The sequence below is a fragment of the Electrophorus electricus genome, chromosome 12 (assembly GCF_041902795.1).
Source record: "Electrophorus electricus isolate QZ-2024a chromosome 12, ASM4190279v1, whole genome shotgun sequence".
NCBI lineage: Eukaryota > Metazoa > Chordata > Actinopteri > Gymnotiformes > Gymnotidae > Electrophorus > Electrophorus electricus.
The window spans coordinates 15,655,773-15,675,600 of NC_137508.1; the positions used below are offsets into that span (position 1 = coordinate 15,655,773).

General features: G+C 37.4%; 1 protein-coding gene across 2 annotated transcripts; it reads right to left on the bottom strand.

Annotated features, from left to right (window-relative positions):
* Positions 1-309: 309 nt before the first annotated feature.
* On the bottom strand, positions 310-17,880 carry slc29a1a (solute carrier family 29 member 1a). 2 transcript variants are annotated; one of them, XM_081724907.1, is made up of 13 exons: positions 17,744-17,880; positions 11,183-11,256; positions 11,027-11,108; positions 9,630-9,814; positions 9,112-9,251; positions 8,675-8,809; positions 8,423-8,520; positions 8,101-8,182; positions 7,705-7,790; positions 7,413-7,521; positions 7,240-7,325; positions 5,110-5,309; positions 310-1,153 (listed from the first exon to the last, which is right to left on the bottom strand). In XM_081724907.1, exons 2-13 carry the CDS (start codon positions 11,209-11,211, stop codon positions 1,042-1,044), a joined length of 1,344 nt encoding a protein of 447 aa, XP_081581033.1. In that variant the 5' UTR covers positions 11,212-11,256; positions 17,744-17,880; the 3' UTR covers positions 310-1,041. The 2 variants fall into 2 exon arrangements, with proteins under 2 accessions (XP_081581033.1, XP_026882520.2); XM_027026719.3 differs by having other exon boundaries at positions 17,697-17,854.
* Positions 17,881-19,828: the final 1,948 nt, after the last annotated feature.

Genomic DNA, 19,828 nt, shown 5'->3' on the forward strand with positions numbered 1-19,828 from the left:
TGCACAGCTGATGATCACAAGTCATCATGTGTTAACATGCGTTATCCAGCTGAAGCCTACATATTGTGCTGCTTATTTATAGCAAGAACAATCAAATGTGGACAGCAAAACTACAGCAAGCAGCAAATAGGTACTAAAACACCACGTTTCAACAGAGGTCACTTTGCTTTTTGGAAAACCCTGGCCAAGTATCGTACTACCACATGCATATGTGGTCGATATGTCATGTACAATGTACAAGTGCTGTTTGTGTTTTTTGTCTATGGAGGTGTTAAAATGGAAGTACTTAATGACACTGGCACAATGAAATACAAAAAGGTTAATTTTTAATAAAAAAAGCAGTTATAATTAATCAGGAGCATTATCTATGAAGATGAAGTTAGTTAGTCACTTCAACAACCAATGAAAACTGAACAAATTCCACAACCAATAAACCAACACACTTAAAAGGCTAAAAACTAAAATAATCAAACAAAACTAACAATATGCGATTAAAAGAGATTAAACCAGAAAACAGCACCTCAGTCATCATATACCTTTTATATATATTAGAATTTTAGAGTACTACTTAAAAAAACAAAATAAGAGTAAATTTAAAGGCTATGCATTCAAAAGATTTAATCTCAAATGAGCTAATGATTCAGGTAGTCCTATTACTGAGCTAACATAAAAAATATTTGATTCACACTTAGAGTGTGAAAATGTTAAAAAAAAAAAATTTTTTAAAGTTTAAGTTTGGCTTATACAATGGTTCCTGAATGGAGAGCTTTGCTTAGAAAGGGTGTTCCTTTCCACAATGAACCCCCACAATGTCTGTTTCCTAAGGAGCTGTTTTGTGTAAACAATGGTGTATACGACCCCCCAGTAGCCCTTCCAAATAAGCAATGGTCTCTGTTTATACAAAGCAGATGTTCTCAGGCTTGGAAACCATGGGCAATTATGAAGCCAGTTCTGGTTCCAAATGGCACAGTTCAGAAATCTGGCCACTTTTTCCTCCTTCCCCCAGGGGGCACTATGCTGAGTAGCTGCAGAACAAAGATTCTAGATCATGACCCGGAAAGCAAAGGACACCGCGGCTCCCAGTGCAAGGCCCAGGGAAAGGAAAAAGACCATGATAGTCCCAGCTGTCTCCGCTTCATGCTGGGCCACTTTCCTGTGGGACACAGACAAAATACCACAATATTACCAAACAGGAAGTCATAGCAGAAATGACCAGGAAAAAAAGTCCTCCGCAAACACACAGAAAGCACATTCATTAGTTTGTGTTAGCTAGAGTTTAGCTTAGGAAACCAAAAATCATGAAGTACCATATTGTTTGAATCAGACACTGCTAAAATTAAGATTTACTAAATATTTGATTTTAAAAGTTTATTTTTACATTTGTGTGTTATATTATGTACACTAGCCTTGTATTAGAGTACGACTTCATTATATCCCTTTCATCATCTAGAATGCATTTCTTGGTTCTTATTCCATTTCTGTTGTTTGTATGCTAATATACAAGGGGGAACAATGAAAAAGAACAAATTTTGGTAATCTAATTATTGTTGCTTAAATGTGTAACTACATAGATAAAAATTATTTTTAATTAAATAAATAAAGAAGCAGGCAGGCATCGGTGACTAGTTACCAAAGGTGTAATTTACGTTGGGGACATGGCTGATTTTGCCCCCTGTTATGGACTTCTTCCCCACTGTGCTCTCAGTTTTCAATGCAAAGTCACTAAGTAGAAAAGGTCTTTGGCTTAGTTATTTTCTCTCACAACATAATGTTGATATTCTTTTCTTAGTTGAAACATGGCAAACTCCAAATGATTTTAAACAGTTACACCAGTTAATTCTTTCAGGTTATAATTATTATACTCCAGCCACATACATCATGGGATTTACTGCCCTTCTAAGCCATGTTTAATTTATCTGATTTGTCTCCACAACCGTTTTCTCTCTCCTCATGTGTTATTTGCAAGTGAGTTTAACATACACGTGGATAATCAGTAGTTCTTTAGCTGACTTACTCTATACTGTTAAAAAGCCAAATACTTGATCTAGTTTGTACCTTTGAAGCAAGTCCCACTACTGTTACGTTTGCCATTTCATATCACATATCCATTGTTTTTGTTATTCTCATTACTCACTCTCTGCAAAAAATGTATCAATTGAGACAATTCACTTCAGAATCCCAATACTTTTGTCATTCTCTCCTCCTAATTCTTTATTTTCACCTAACTGCCTCATTAGATCGCTTAGCCACAATTAAAACAAGAATAATTTCTTTGACTAATAGCACCCCGTTTCACCTCAGATCTCGAATGAAGGCTGGAGGATGTAGATTGGAATGTCAGTCTACAAGAAATGGCCTTACAAGTAATTTATGGGCATAACAGATCATCTTCAATCTTACCACAATTGCCTTGTCTAATGCATGCTCTACCTACTATACTTCTAGCACTAATTCTACCACCTCACTGGTGTGTTGACTGGATGTAAACTTTGTGAGTTTTTGTGATTGTAAAGTGTCCTTGGGTTCTGAGAAAGGCACCATATAACTTCATTCACCTCCAATCAAAGGGGTTTATTTGCAAGTTAAACCTCTAAAGCCACCTAATAGTTTTCATAAATGACATTCTGTAAGCAGCTGATTCAGGCTTATTTTCCATTCTTGTCCTACTTGATCTTAGCTCAGCTTTTGGAGTAATTTGTCAAACTTCCTGATGTCCTGTTGATTGGCTCCAAGTCCAATATGCCAAAATTGTCCACTTTTCATGTCACTTCATGACATTACTTTCTCACAATGCAAGTTAAGAGCCTTGGGGTCATCTTGGATAGTACTACACCAATGGAACACCACATTAAAATCACTCGGACTTACTGGTTATTTTCATCTCAGAAATATTTGGACACCCATTCCTTTCAAAAACTAGTACAGAAACACTGGTACATATATTTGTAACATCGAGCCTTGATTATTGTAATGCTCTATTTACTGGACTACCTGCAAAGATTCTGAAGAAAATTCATTTGGTTCAGAATACTGCAGCTCATATTATTACATGCACACATTGTCACCAATGCAATTCCCCTGTTCTGCACAATCTTCACTGGCTTCCCATAAAACAAAGAACAGATTTCAAGATTAGTCTTAACATTTAAAGCACTTCATGATTTAACTCCTTTATACCTCACTGGTCTTCAAGATTACTCTTCACAGAGAAATCTACACTGCTCCTCAGCTACACTCCTTACTTCCATTTCTTGTTGGCAGACGTGGCTTTAAGTAATTATGCACCACAGCTATGACGCTCTCTTCCTCTAGACCCTTCTCTCTTAAGACTCTCTGAAAGTAAAACAAAAAACTTCATAAATGTTCATGATGATTTATTCTTATTTTTAACTTCCCACACTTCCTTCCACCTTCACTGTACACATATTGGTATTCTTGTCCACTGTTTTGTTATACATTTCCTTTATTTAATTGTCTGCACTCTGCATTGTGTCCTTGAGGTCTTGATGCACTGATGCACTACAGATTGCTGATGTTTTGCTTCTACTGCAGATTAGCTAGTATATATTTATATCTATATTTTATATACATTTGATAAACTTGTTTTTTTAATTATTATTATTATTATTATTTTTACATAGCATCTTGTTCGTTGTACGTGGGTAATGACAGATATTCTATTCTCTATTCTATTCTGAAAGAGATGGAATAATCCTGTTCTGGGTGTTCTTGTTGGAAATATCCTTCAGTATAATTCCACTTTATGTTTTTAGCCAAGCTAGTTTGCTAGCTATATTAACATTATCTAGCAGCTATAATAGCTAGCTAACTGTGAGTGATATCTTCTGTGTTGCTAAAGCCAACAAGTGTACCAGTAATTTAAACAATTACAAGATATGAGTCAGGTATCTACGACTATATACGCACTTGTTTCTAGTTAAAGTGTGGACAGATATGTAAACTTGCTAAATCATTCATCATAAGCAGATTGCGCCGAGTCATTAGCTAGTTAGTCTGAACTGACATCTATGGGCCAATGCAAATCGACAAAATAAAGTAATAAAAATAAATAAATAATTCACATTCTGTCCTAAATGTATTCTCAATGCAGTGTTTCAGAAACAAGCATATCAGCATTTTTTCTCAAGACATATTAAATGTCATTTTAACTGGAACATTTGTGTTCAGACTGCTATAACTTTTGGGGTTTTAATCCTGTGTCGCCACAGTGGTGCTACTTACATAGCATTTACAATATGGAAAGCGCACATTATCAAGTTGGAGCAATATATTATTTCCTTGCTGGCATCTAAGGGGTGATGGAAATGGGTAAAACTAGGTATATTTAGCTTAAGTTGGCTTTAGCTTGCGTTATAGCAACCATTATCAGACTACCCAAATGGGTGTAAAAACAACTACATGGTTAATTACGTTGCTTACATATCATTCTGTGATATGTTTGATATGTGATATTCTGTGATATGATATCATTCTGTTTAAAATATTCCCAGTACTGGTCAAAATAAATGCACTGTCTGTTCATTGTGTATTGGTCCTGTCCTGTATTTATTGTATATTATTGCACTGTATTGTATTGTTTGCACTCGTGCAGTGTATTGTCTGTCGCACTTGTTTAGTGTTGCACCATGATCCTGAAGGAACATTGTTTCGTTTTGCTGTTTACTTGTATATAGCTGAAATGACAACAAAGCCCTTTTGAACTTGAACTTTGAAAACTTGAAAACACAAATAACTTACTTGGCAGTTGCTATATATAAAATAAGGCCTTAAAATTTAAGTGTAAGTACATGTTACTCCTGGAGGTTACTTTGGAGGAGGAAATTAATAGTATAAACAATATTGCTTGCTAGTTTAACACTGACCAGAAAACTGTGTCCTGGAGAGCATAATGATTTCAGGCTGGACCATGTCAGTAGCAAGGCCAAGAGCAGTTACAACAACACCAGTAACATCAATTGTTGTTTTGAGTGGTGTTTTGAACCTTAGTGACCAAGGCTAATCCTTGTAATGCCAACCTGGTAAGAAACCAACAACGGGGCAGCCAAGGCTATATTTCATTCAAAGATGCTGTAACCGGTGCATACTCACTTGGGTCCAAAGCACATGCAGAGGCTGGCCAGGTAGCCATTGCTAAAGGAGAAGACGATCATGAAGATGATGTACCAGGCATCATGGTCGAAGAGCACAGGCAGGTTGTTCCTAGGTTGCACGTTACACAAAATGAAGAGGGGGATGAACACCACACGTGCTATGACCAGGCCTGGCAGCCAGATGCTGTCTTTGCCAGGCTGAGGGGAGACCAGGAGAACAAGAGTTGGACTATGCACATGCACGTGCGTGCATGCATACATAAATATGGGGCCTAACAAAGTCTCTCTACTGTATATTTTATTTGAACAGAGAATTTCCCTTAGAACCTGAGTATAAATAGTCTAAAATCCAGAGGTTAAAGCTTTTACTGTCAGTCAATACAAAACCTTTTAGACATTTTGGGCCAAAGATCTTGAGCAAAGTAGGGGCACATGAGTCACCTTAAACAGCAAATGCCCTGTAACTACATTTTTTTTTTCTGCTTGAAAAATCTGATCTGGTTCACATCAGATGTTGAGGACTTCTAACACAGCTGTTTTCTGCTGAAGATAGGAGTTGCTCTTAAGCAACGTATATCACATCACTTATTTCCTTGATAGATTGATAGATCACTATTAGTGTAATTAAGTGTGTTCACACTTGAAAATGCAACAAGATTTAGCCTATTGTTAATACCTTGATGCATTAGAAATGCCGAAAAAAAAGAATGAAATGGCAGACAGTTTTTGGACTGGGAGTCTGCTCTATGTCGTGGAGGTGAAATAATCCTGCAAGGCCACCACAATTCAAAGTTTTGTTTGAGATAACCAAAGCTATGTCTTCAATTTCAAGTTCAATGTATGTTAAAGCAGAAATTTGGTAAAGAACATGTCATTTTCACATGCTCATTTTTAAGAAGAATTTGAATTTAATTCAGTGGACCACATATACCAACTAAAAGCCAAAAGGCATCATTTTAAAACTGTTAGTTTTGTTCATACTGAGGTCATTTTAGCACAGTTGAATAATGTGAGATACACTGAAGGAATGTCATCTACATTTAGCACCAAACATTAGTATCCAATTTGAGACATTACTACTCCATAAAGACCTAGATAGTCAAGTATATGTGTAAAGTAGGAATATTACATGGTGGGCAAATTGACACAGCAAATTATTTATTTTAGTTCTGGTAAATGACTTCAGAATTGTTGATTTCTTGTAAAATAACTGAGGAATTACTAATTTAAGAGGAAAGGGTATGGTCAGAGAAATAGTGGGAATGGTAAGCACATAGAAATTTGATCTCAAGGGGACTAGCTCAAGCTGTTGCCAGGAAAAACTCAGCATCAGGGGGGTGAAATCAGAACACAACACAAGCTACTTATGTTATACTACTAATGTACGTCTCAGTTCCACCTCTTAAGGAAGGGTAATGTCCAAAATGTCAAAAGTAAAATGTCTAAACAATAGCAAAATTGTAAACAAAGAAAATATGCTCCCTTACACATAACAAAAGAGACACTGTCAGGACAAAAAACATCCGCTTTGAACAGTCTTGGATGGGGACTTGTAATAAAAAAAAATTGCTCACTTTACTCAACCTCATAATACAACTAACAGATGGTATTGTCTAGTTCTAGCATCGCTATAGAATGAGGAGATGGAGAAATGAGGTCAGAGGAGTAGGGACAAAGGAGAACTTGCATATACCACCAAGTTCACAAACTTTCTAGGGAATATGTAAAAATGCCTCAAAACGGGGCCTCTACAACTGCTTCACCACTGCTTTCACAATAGTATGTGTTACGCAACAGCCAGAACACAAATTGCTAACAGGTTTGTTTTGAAATCATAGAAGGGACCATTTTCCATTTTGCTTTTCACAAAACTGGAATCATTGCACTATGGTTTCTAACATTTGGTGCTATAAGTAAAGAACACTACATTATACATTTCATGGGAAATCACAGGGAGAGTTCATCAGTCTGTTAGATCACAAGTTAGGTTTAATTTTGCCCGAAGCAAAGAATCTGTACACTGGGAAAATATATGCACACAGGGCCATAAAAGGCCATTTTGGGCCTTTCTATGTCAGACAAGGCAAAATCTGGGATACAAGCTCACATCCACACAACCTTCACTTACCCACATACACACTGCAGTTAAGCTTCGTCCAGCCCAGTCCATCACATTGAAGAGCAAGAAGCAAGCCACGGGAATGAAATAAATTTCTGGCCACCAATAAAAAAGAAGCCAGTGAACAAATGCACAATGATGAAAATGTATGTAATTATAAGTTTATGTATGTAAACTCTTACCCCAAATGCTCCCATTTGCCACAGATGATTTGACGTCTACAGTCACAGCAGGAAACATTCCAATAGTGATCATGAAAATAAAACACACTGAAAGTGCCATCACCCTGATCTATAAGGGGCGGAATAAAGAACAGTGAATACCTTTGATATTATGCCTATAATAAAAGGGCCAATAATTCACTAGTTTATTTAAAATGGTACAGGCCAAGCCCATGCTTGGAGACTGAAAAACAGCAAAACCTGGCAAGTTGACAAAAGTTTTTTTTGGTTTTTTTTAAAATAAAAAAGGTACCTTTTTAAAGATGGCAAATACAGAGATATTGTGTGTTGTTTCTTCACCAGTGAGACTGACTACAGCGGTTGCCTCCCCAGGGCTTTCTGTGGAAGAAACATCAACCATCCATGACAAAAACAATAAAGGAACAGAATAAGACAATCTGAAATCATATGCCATAAATTAAAGTGAGGCCAGTGCAGAAACTAACTAGGAGTCTTTTAATGCAGTGCAGAGCAGAACTAAACTCACACTGAGCATCATTTCCAGATGGGTTGGGGCTTAATGCAAACTGTAAATGCATTCATTGGGTACTCTAGGTACGAGTCAGGAAGCATTTGTCAATTCTTGTGTTTACTGGAATTAAACAGACACATTTCAACAGAGCACCTTTGGATTGACAGATTGTTCTACCTTTGGACAACAGATCCATATTTTTTTCCTCATCAGTGCCAGGTTTGGAGCTACTGGTGTCTGAGTAATACTGGAAAAATTCCTGTTGGCCAGAGGAGAGAAAAACAAACAAACAAAAAAAACAGTGGTGGGCATACAACAAACGTGCATTCATTGATTAGCTAACTAGTTTTCTTGAGTATTCTGACCTTAACCCAATGTAACTTTACAATTGGGCTCAGCTTTGCAATTATACACAGGATAATGTCAAATTTCGTATGACAAACCATTAATCTGCAAACACAATCTATTTCAGAAAGTTTGTAATGAATTTGGGTCATACCATTTTTGGTAGGGCAATATAGGACACGATGGCCAGAAGTATTACAACGCATGCAGTGATGAAATACCCAAAGGCACTGTCCTGCAGCTCTGAGCCAGCTGGGAGGGAAAAAAAAGCCCATGGATCATGACCTAGACGTTCCTCAAAACAAATAAGTCTTAAATAAGTGACTAAACTCAAAAAGCTTATCGAATAGTGCCTAGCATTCAATCTGTGTGGGGCATTATATGACTGAATTGAAGATATACATACTGGCAAGCGCACAGATCATGGAAAATGCTGCAAAGGTTCCAGCGAGCCCTTGGCCACTCATGATTGGAGTGGTATAGGAGGCTGGCAGCATACCAGCCAGACCAAACAGACTCCCCTGTAGAATTGCACCAAATGCTGCAGATAGGACAGGATGAGAGAGTGATGAGAAAAGACACACCCTCGTCAAAATGATAGAGCTGGACATATAGCACCTAAGAGAATTTCAACATATATTGCAACATATAACACCTAAGAGAATTTCAAAGATTACTTCCCAGCAAGCATTCTTTTTGATGTTGTCTCTTCCTCACCTACACTTTCAAAACCACTATAATGGCATCAAAAAAAGCCATCTCTAAGATGTTGGCCCATCCTCCGTTTCCACAAAGAAGGAATACAGAACCAATGGACACAAGACAACCAGCAGAGGTACTCACAGTTAATGCAGACAATTTTGATCATAGTGACCACGAAAAAGGACAGAGGGGTCATGTCCACCTTCACCAACACCGCAGTGATCAGAAACACCAACAGGATAACTGAGAGACTGCCAGAGATTCTCAATTTCTGTGGAATTCTGAAAGAGATAAAGAGTGCAAGGGCACAAAATCAGCATTCCTAAAATAATGTTTGTCTGAGGAGTAAATGAATAAATATGCGATAGCTGTCAAGCCCACCCCTTAAAAAAAAAAAAAAAAAAAGAAAAGAAAAAAAAAGCCCTCCAGGATGTTGAAGTTTATGAAGGGATTAAAAATAAGGGAAATAAGGGACTGTGATGAAGGATGAGCTATGATCACGTTTGAATGTGAGGTTTATTGGGCCAGAATTAGACTGAATGATGATTAGCCAGAAGAGTTCAAGACTTGAAGACATGATCAAGATCATGTCATGATCACGGTAAGTCACAGTCAGGTGCTGGCAGGTTTTGTGCAGAGGTGAATGGAGCTGGTCTCACCTCTGATGGATGAAGGAATTGAGGCAAGTGAAGATGAGCAGTGGCACCATAGCACATAGGGTCATCACATTGTTGAACTTGGACTCCAGGACATTACGTACGTCAACAGCTGCCAACGTGCTATTGGCTGTCTGGTTGACCACAGCTCCGTTTGTGGGTGTGCTCTTCAACCGGCTGGTGAAGTACTGTGGAGAAATGGCACATCAGTCATAGTGCTGCTTGAAACTGCAAAAATTTGGTTTCAAAGCAGTTGACAATATTCATGTTTGCATTAATAAAAATGTAATGAATTCATGCTCTGGTTCTAAAAAAAAGAATCTCCCATAAATCCTGATATAAAGGTTTTAATTGAAGTTTGTTCAATTTTGTTCAAATCATATAGTATTGCAGAGATTAGCCAGAAAAAAAAGGAGGAAAAAAGATGTTCAAGAAAACTATACATCATTTCATAATTTGTTTTCTCAATTTTTTTAGAGCGGAAACAGTGTGTTTATGACTATTCTGAGAGCAGAGAGTCAAGAAATTGTAAATTTTAATCCTGCCACCAGCTGTTTGTTTCACTCTTCTGTACGGAAACCAATTTCAAATCTCTCTAACACTTGATTCTTCAAGTGCTTGCATGAGCATCATAATGTTCATTATCCATTAACAAATTCAACAAAAACTATACATTAATCATTGTGTGGCACCAATTATTCATTCAACCTTTAATCCTTTAATCAATTAATTAAATTAAAAGAACAATTAATCATTGTGTGCATGCTTGTATACACAGTATATTGCATAGTACTAAACAGTCATGCACCACTAAGGCATCTTATGCTGGGAACATAAAATTGTAAAAATTGTGCTGAATTTATCATAACTGAAACTTCCAGTATCTGGCCCAAATGTGAGTCTCAAGTATGAGGAACAGGCATTGCAGACAAACAAAGAACGCTGATGTGGTGTTTGGGATACCCCATGGCACTCCGATGAAAGGTTCTGCCTAGTTCCTTAATATCCATGGCTAACAATTTCTTGACCCTCTTCTCCTGTGAACTCGCAAAAAGGCACGAATGACTGGTGGGGATCATATGTAGTGTTGCTAATCTCACAATGAAGACACAGCAAGAATTTATGGCACCATGACTGACTAAATCAGCTAACATAATGACTGTCGTGAAAGACAAAAATATGTAGTCTGATCCCAGCATTACATGTTGCTCAACCCTCAGTATCATGGTCATAGCTACAATTCCTATTTTTAAAAGAAGGAAATTACACGAAGACACTTGAGTAATTTGTAAAATATGTTTACTAAAAAAACAAATAAAACTTATTTCTTTATACATTTTTGTAGCACAATGGAATGCCTAACTTCTATTACATATTAGCCATAATGAGTACAACGTTACCATGGTAGCAGTCATGAAGAAGTTCCATGGCAGGAGAGTTCCAAGCCCCAATATGAAAAATATGATCCATACAGCCTTGTACCTGCCAAAACACAAAACATTACACAACTGGACATTATAAGTTTGCACGTGGTTGATGATGAAGACATCACCCACCTGTCTCGAGGAGAATTAATGGCAGTCATAATTCCTTGAAATTGGAGGAATCAAAAGCTGGTATCTTGACAAATCTGGAATTACAGCAAGTTTCAAATTAATCATGTGCACATTTTATAATGTTTCTGCAAAATGGTTGGTGAACGAACACCAAGATTAATGTAAGATAAGCCATTCTAAACATACAAAAGCTACAGCTATGAAAATCACTATTTAATAGGCATCACAGTAAAATTACCATAAAGAAACTATGGGGACTTCATAGATAGCACCATACAATCTAGTAGATGATCATTCATGAACAGTAGCAATTAGGTCAATTAGCAAAGAATTAGTTAATCATCCACAGGTTCAGCCAGTGCCCTGTGTATGAAATCTAAAAGTACAATTATAGGTCAGTAGATTATTACATCAAGAACAGAATACTCAAAATTCCATCAACAATTAGTGAAAGCGTATAGGAATATTTATGCAAATTTAAGAAGTTAAATCAAAAATAAGAAATCTTACAACATGTGTTCCTTCTGTGCCAACAAGTTGCAACTATGGCAACAGCTGCTTGACAAAACTCAACTTATATATTCCATGAGACACGAGGAGAGGTGAGAGGAGCCGCAGTTTAAATGTCAACCCAGCCTCAGGAAGCCTAGCCCAGGCCAATAGGGGTTGTGGTTGGAGTCAATTTGGCCAGATAGAGCTGTACAATGTGTCATGTATTTATCAGCATCACAATACTTACCACTGTAGCAGCATACAACAAAACACCCTTCAATGTAGTGAATTCCACTGAGTACCACTGCAGCCTGATACATCAGTCTGTTTATTTATTTATTTTACCTAAAACATCCTTTACTATGGAAGTGTGAGGCGCATGATATTACTGATATTCAGACTGAGCAGATTCATACAACATTGAATCACAAGTATTCACTCTCAGAAATATTTACATTTATGGCATTTAGCAGACGCTCTTATCCAGAGCGACTTACAAAGTGCTTTGTCGTTTACTCATAGAATATATCCTAGTACAGTAGGTTAGAATCAGACATACCAATGAACTAGAATACTGTCGAATACAGGGATGAATGCTGATACCTAGAAGTACAAAATACATAAGGTCTATCTTAAACAATGATAAGTGCTATAAATAATAAGTGCTAGAGTTTGTTAAACAACATAAACAATACCCTACGATAAGTACTAATTTAGTACTTTAGTACACTGGGAGCAGTGTGAATTGTCCTTTAAATATTCTGCAAATAGATGGGTCTTCAGAAATACCATATATGACATCTATGAGAGGTGTGAAAACATTCAGTTCTGGTATTTTTGGAGAAGCATCACTAAGCTTTATAACTGAAGTACCTTGCCTTGTGCCTGTATTCCAGTTCCTTCACTGAGAGCTCTGTTGGCATGTTTTCCATCATTTGTACGTTTTATGTATGTCTGAAACATATGCCTATGTAAAATGCTCAAGGTGCATATTTCAAACGCATAAAACAAATGACTTAATACCCAACAAATGTCAACAAGTTTGATGAGCTTGTGCAGCTGCCCTAAGAGAACCCACTGGAAGACACCTGGTAAACGTGACCTAGTAAAAAGGGCAGATGCAGAATTCAAAGTTCATACAAGCAAAGAACTGGGCCTTGATCAAAGACAGCACAACCATACACAATCCAAGACCTCAAACTGTTGCCAGAAATCTCAAAGGTCTCCATTAAAGCACTTAATACACTTAGTCACCCATGCATGGATAAAATCTCTTGTACAACACTTAAAAAAAAAAAAAAAAAGTCATAATTGGGAATTCTTCAGAAATAACAGTTTATGGGAGACCTGCATTGTGTTTAAATGTTTGTAATTAATTGGCCTGAAATTTCCCAAAAACTGAAATGCACAATACCCGTGATGCTGACAGCTGCCCCATTCAGTTGAGCAAACACTATGGTGGAATAATTCCCCTTTTCCCAGACTTTTTGGCTATTTAGTAAATCTGAGTTTCGGACTCAAGTGTCATTCTATACATCACAAAAGCAACCTGTGACATGACTAAGTGGACTTTTATCAGTAGTATGTACAGTACACTGGGGCCGGTACCAATAGTGTAAAAATACGATAAAATACAACTATTTATCCCTGACCTTTACCCATAGAACCCTGCTGGACAACTGCAGAGGCAAAAGCACTCAACACAGGCCATCATTAGTCAGTACCCTGCACATATATAAAAGTTTATGGGTGCAGACATGACCAGTAAATAAATTCATATTACATGAGTAGAAGGGGCATTTTATAGTTACCAAGAGTTCTGAATAAAATCAATTCAACTTAGCAGCAGGACACACACACACACGCACACTTATTATGAACATCCTTAAAATAAAACGGATTTAAACCATTTTTAGGAAGAGCTGTTGTTCAACAGTAAGCAAAATTATTAACATAAAAATAGCATATTGTACAAATCAAGAAATTCAAGACTAGACGTTCTGATAGTCAGCCAAGAACAAAATAATTTTTCACAGCAATAAATGACAAAAATTAGAACAAGAATTTCAGTTAATGTAATGTTGCAAAAAAATGCAAGTTACATATGACTAAGACACATGCCACACCCTACACAGAATGCCATTTTCCATTAGAAGGCCTGAAAGAACTATGCACAGAAACAGCTTTTCACAAACAAGATTCTGAATCCCTTAAACATAATCAACTTCTACTTATATGTACGCATGTCCCCATTATATTTATACTATGGACTCCTGAAAATGAAATTCTAAGATTACAGAAATCTTTTAGAAGTGAACATTTACAGGGGGGTTGTGATAGCTGTAAAGAAGTCATACCCTGTTCTGTTAAACTCTGTTTTAGGATATTCTAAGTTAGAGGAAAATTAAATTAAATGAACTTAAAGCAGGGGTGGGGCTTCATCAATTTGGCTAATTTGATAACAACTAAAGTCAATTGTCTGATTTCAAAACAGGAAGGAACTAGACACCACACGCAAGTATAAACCAGCCACAATCATTACAGCAGAAAGCCATACCATACCATACCATACCATAGTTTATGGTAATACTATATAGCAATACTTTTTATCCAAAAATTAAATGCAACAGGCTTTCAATTCCTTGCACCCTCACTCTCACATAACATGCCTGAAGCAGCATACAGGCATCTGACCCCAAAGTTATTCCATGGAATCTAACTGCTTGTAAACATTATAATCGCAAAGGGTTTGCCTTACTGAGTGAACCTCAGTCACAAACAAATGCCTTGGAAACTATGCAGCTCCTCAGAGACGCTGCTATGATGACTAAGTCTTACATTCTTTCACGTCCTTCCTAAACTCCCCTTAATTTGAAACAGGCCTGCCTCTACTCTGCTGTATTGGATGTGAGGTCTAAGAAAACAAATCTATTAAACTTCTTTGCCTGTACATGTCGTTGTTGCAATCTGAAGTCCTGGTTAGTCTGGATCTGTAAAACTACTTGTTCAAACAATAAAAGCAAGAGGCCATCCAAAACAAAGCTAGGACTTGCCACCCACTGAAATTGACATGCATTTTCAAAACACTTTTTGTTATTTACTTAAAGTAATTACCAGAGTGCCCACAGTTGTTGCGGTAATTGGACTTTCAAAGAAAACATGTACAAATGCCAGTTCGGAACCTGGAAATGTGACCATGTAGGCCAAGGTAAATTAGGCAGGGGTGGGGCTTCACCACTTTGGCTACTTTGATAACAACTAAAGTCAATCGTCTGATTTGAAAATAGGAAGGAACTAGACACCACATGCAAGTATAAACCAGCCACAATCATTACAGCAGAAAGCCATGCTTTTCAGTGATACTATAGGATAATAGATTATGGTAATACTATATAGCAATACTTTTTATCCAAACATTAAATGCAACAGGCTTTCAATTCCTTGCACCCTCTCTCACATAACATGCCTGAAGCAGCATACAGGCATCTGACCCCAAAGTTATTCCATGAGATCTAACTGCTTGTAAAAATTATAATCGCAAAGGGTTTGCCTTACTGAGCGAACCTCAGTCACAAACAAATGCCTTGGAAACTATGCAGCTCCTCAGAGACGCTGCTATGATGACTAAGTCCTTCCTAAACTCCCCTTAATTTGAAACAGGCCTGCCTCTACTCTGCTGTATTGGATGTGAGGTCTTAGAAAACAAATCTATTAAACTTCTTTGCCTGTACATGTCGTTGTTGCAATCTGAAGTCCTGGTTAGTCTGGATCTGTAAAACTACTTGTTCAAACAATAAAAGCAAGAGGCCATCCAAAACAAAGCTAGGATTTGCCACCCACTGAAATTGACATGCATTTTCAAAACACTTTTTGTTATTTACTTAAAGTAATTACCAGAGTGCCCACAGTTGTTGCGGTAATTGGACTTTCAAAGAAAACATGTACAAATGCCAGTTCGGAACCTGGAAATGTGACCATGTAGGCCAAGGTAAATTAGGCAGGGGTGGGGCTTCACCACTTTGGCTACTTTGATAACAACTAAAGTCAATCGTCTGATTTGAAAATAGGAAGGAACTAGACACCACATGCAAGTATAAACCAGCCACAATCATTACAGCAGAAAGCCATGCTTTTCAGTGATACTATAGGATAATAGATTATGGTAATACTATATAGCAATACTTTTTATCCAAACATTAAATGCAACAGGCTTTCAATTCCTTGCACCCTCTCTCACATAACATGCCTGAAGCAGCATACAGGCATCTGACCCCAAAGTTATTCCATGAGATCTAACTGCTTGTAAAAATTATAATCGCAAAGGGTTTGCCTTACTGAGTGAACCTCATTCACAAACAAAAGCTTTGGAAACTATGCATCTCCTCAGAGACGCTGCTATGATGACTAAGTCTTACATTCATTCACATCCTTCCTAAACTCCCCTTAATTTGAAACAGGCCTGCCTCTATTCTGCTGTATTGGATGTGAGGTCTTAGAAAACAATTCTATTAAACTCCTTTGCCTGTACATGTGGTTGTTGCAATCTGAAGTCCTGGTTAGTCTGGATCTGTAAAAACATTTGTTCAAACAATAAAAGCAAGAGGCCATCCGAAACAAAGTTAGGACTTGCTATTCCCTAATATTGACATGGACTTTCAAAATACTGTTTATTTATCTGAAGTAATTTCCAGAGTGCCCACAGTTGTTGCGGTAATGGGACTTTCAAACATGTACAAATGCCAGTTCGGAACCTGGAAATGTGACCATGTAGGCCAAGGTGAATGAGTACAGAACTGCATCCCTGAAAAACAACCTTTGGACAGCATTTTTAAAGGTTTCATGAGTTGGTAGAGAAGCTCTACAATGTCACATCTGATATCTAACAGTGCTTCCCTCACCAGGCATGTGACAGGGGATGCCTTATGCACAGTCACCGCATTGTTGCAGACGACCACATAAATCTCGCAATTCATCTACAGTAAATCTCCACGTGTTCACAGTGATCCACCTGGCTCGAATCGTTATTTTTTATTTATACCTATACATATGTTCACCAACAGTACCTGCTGCTGGTACCCTGTTATCACTAGCATTTGGGGCACATTTTGGCTTCTATCTGGCTCCCCCTACACAATTATACGAGATATTCAGTGCTCGTGGAACCTTGGTTCATGCGTTTTGGTAAATAGGGCAAAGAAAAATGCTGAGCGTCTGGGGATATCTTAAGGCTGGGCTGGTAATCATTTGGCCAAAGCATATTTTTCTTATGGACAGGTAACTTCATTAAATTAACTCAAAGTTTCGTTTCTTTTGCGATGGCCTAGACAACATGGAAAATCATACCCTTGCCAGTAGTTCTAAATCCGCACGTAGTTAACCAAATAGAACATGCATGCCAACATAACCACCGTATGTACCTAACTAAAACAAAAGGGCGCTAAGCCCACAATATAAATAATTTGAACATAAGACCTCTTATGCATGGAACTTCCAAAACGTTTTGGGACAAAAGCGACTATAATCTTGGCCTTCGACGAACATGAGTCCCGGCTGGTTATCGCTCCAAATATATCGTACGTTCCAATAGACTCAAAGTACTCATCTCGACGCACGTGGGGCCGTAGTTTAATATAGGAAGCGTATATTTTTAGTACTAAAACATATTCACTACTAAGAAAGTAGCTACTTATCAAATTTGCATGCATTCGCGCTGTATTTTGTCTGACTACTTAAAAGCTTAAAAGTTGAAACATACAGCCCAGTAAAGTGAGCTCTAACTGTAACACCGACACAGCATGGCATCCACGTTGTCTGGCTAACGGAACAAATTACAGTAGATAGCTATGTTAACGTAGCTACCTAGACAGATTTAGCGACGTATGTTAGACCCGTTATTTCAGCGCTTAACGACAGTACAAAAAAGAAACATATTCATAAGCTATTACCAGTAATTATGTATTAAAGCCGATTTATAACATAATTTAAAATTCGCCTAGACAAAGTGAACAAAAGAACACATTACCTAACACATTAATAGAGGTTTCCGCTGAGTGGAGGTGGCTAGCGTACCTTTCTTGGAGAGACAACGCTGTCCTCGCGGCAAAAAATCATTTGCGGATGGCGCGGAGCGCACGCGGGCTTATGTTCCACGTTCAGCTTTCTTTGTGACGCCCCATCTCGGTCAGGTCTGCGCAAGCCCCGAAAGACTTATGAACTTTAAACGTGCATTTACTTAATTTAAATACGAATGCAACACGAGTTACTGAGAATAGCACTTAAACCAATCTCGCAATTCACTCCAAGTTACAGTCTTAAAAGAGAATTATAACTGTATGAGCCAAAATAAACTTGAATATTTTCATGCTTGGTGTAATTAGAAAAAAATTATGACCCTGTCTTCACAAATCCACTTGTGTAAACAATTCTTGAATGTGAATACTTCCTGTCACAGCAAGGGAACCTGAGGGTAGAGAAACAGTAATGTCTAATGGCCCTGATGGCATCAGTGAAATATCTGTACTTATAAAGCAATTGGTCTGTCTCTATAACAAAGTATTAAAATAAAAGGAAAAGGGCAAAGTTTGTTAACTTTACTGCTTTCCTATTATTTTAATAAATACATGTTCTTTTTGTTTTGTTTGCTGTTGGTTTTGTTTATTTTGTTCCTTTTGCTTCTAGTGTGTCTAATGTGCTCTCAAACCAAAAACTCAAAATGCAGGCACACTGACAAAATGTGTGAGTGTAATTTGTTATGAGTCACACAGCATTTTACATTGGTTAGTGCAATACATTATTAAAACAGAATTGACAGAATGCTTGTTTACTTGTGGTTTAAGCTGTAAGCAAGTGGGTAAGTGTGGAAGATGCTGTTTACACTTACAGCCAGACTGCTTTGCCTCCTACACCCTGTCAGGTCTAAAATCAGTCTGCAGTGGTATGGGAGGGACAGTCTGGGGTCTGTCCCTGAAAATAACACACAAATTCCAAAATTGAGAATGAGAGAGTGAGCTTCTAAGCATTACTTGATTATTGTGAAATAATAGTCTGTAACATCAACTTCAGTATGTGTAATCAGTATCAGTATATAGTTCTGTGCTTTAGTATATTTTCTTTTATTTGTAATATGAAATACAAAACTGTTTCCAGGGACTTTCTAGACACTAACTTTTCCTTTCACAAAATGGCAGTGCTGACAGTGTTTTTCCAAGGCTTGTAGACCAGAAAATAAAGTGAAACTTGTAGTCAGATACACACTGCAGTTTTGCTGTCCAAAGTTAATTTTAAATTCTAAGTGCACTAGAAACTTCTTTTATTGGGTTAGGAAAGCTGAAAAGACAAATACAGACTCAGAGAAGTGGAATGCTCTCTCACTGGCACACCTAATCCTCAGACGTCTGCTATAGCAGATTATGCACAATACAGAATTCATAAAATCAGGACCCAGTTTCAAAGGTGAATAAAAAAAGGAAATTAAATAAGTCTGCTTTCTTGCTTATGGGTAAACTCATGGGTAATGTTTACCTGTGCCTGGGAGGGGTACCATTTATTTCATCCTCGCTGCATGACATTTCTATCATAATGCGTAAAAAGCATAACATTCAGTAATGATATTGAATAATGAGTTATGAGTTGGCAGCTTTGAAAAAGAAGTTGTTTTAGATCTTTAATGCCTCATATCTACACTAGTGTTAATTTGTCTAAGACACAACAAATAATAACTCTATTGTGCATAGGGGCAGTTGTTGTCTATAAAAAAAAATCAACAAAAGCTTACGTGGAAATCAATAAAAACAATGTGAAGTGCAATCAGAGTTTATGTGGAACAGGTATTTAAACAAAACAATGAATGAATTCTTCAGTCATAGGTAATTGTAAATTAAGGTTTACATCTGTAGAATTCATTCTTTCAAAGACAAGACTACATTTACAAAAATTCCTCAGAGGAGGAAAAGGTCCTCTGAGCAAATGGATACACTGTGATTGAAAAGTGAGCACAAGTCCTGTCTTGCCTGTTCGTTTTGCATCTACAGTACTTTAGTTTTTTACACTGAGTGTGCCAAATGTAGTATTGCATCTAAGATTTATCAATGCTGATGGTTAAATGCTGCAATAGGGAATATTTATTCCAATCTGCCATACAGTTTAGTCATTCAC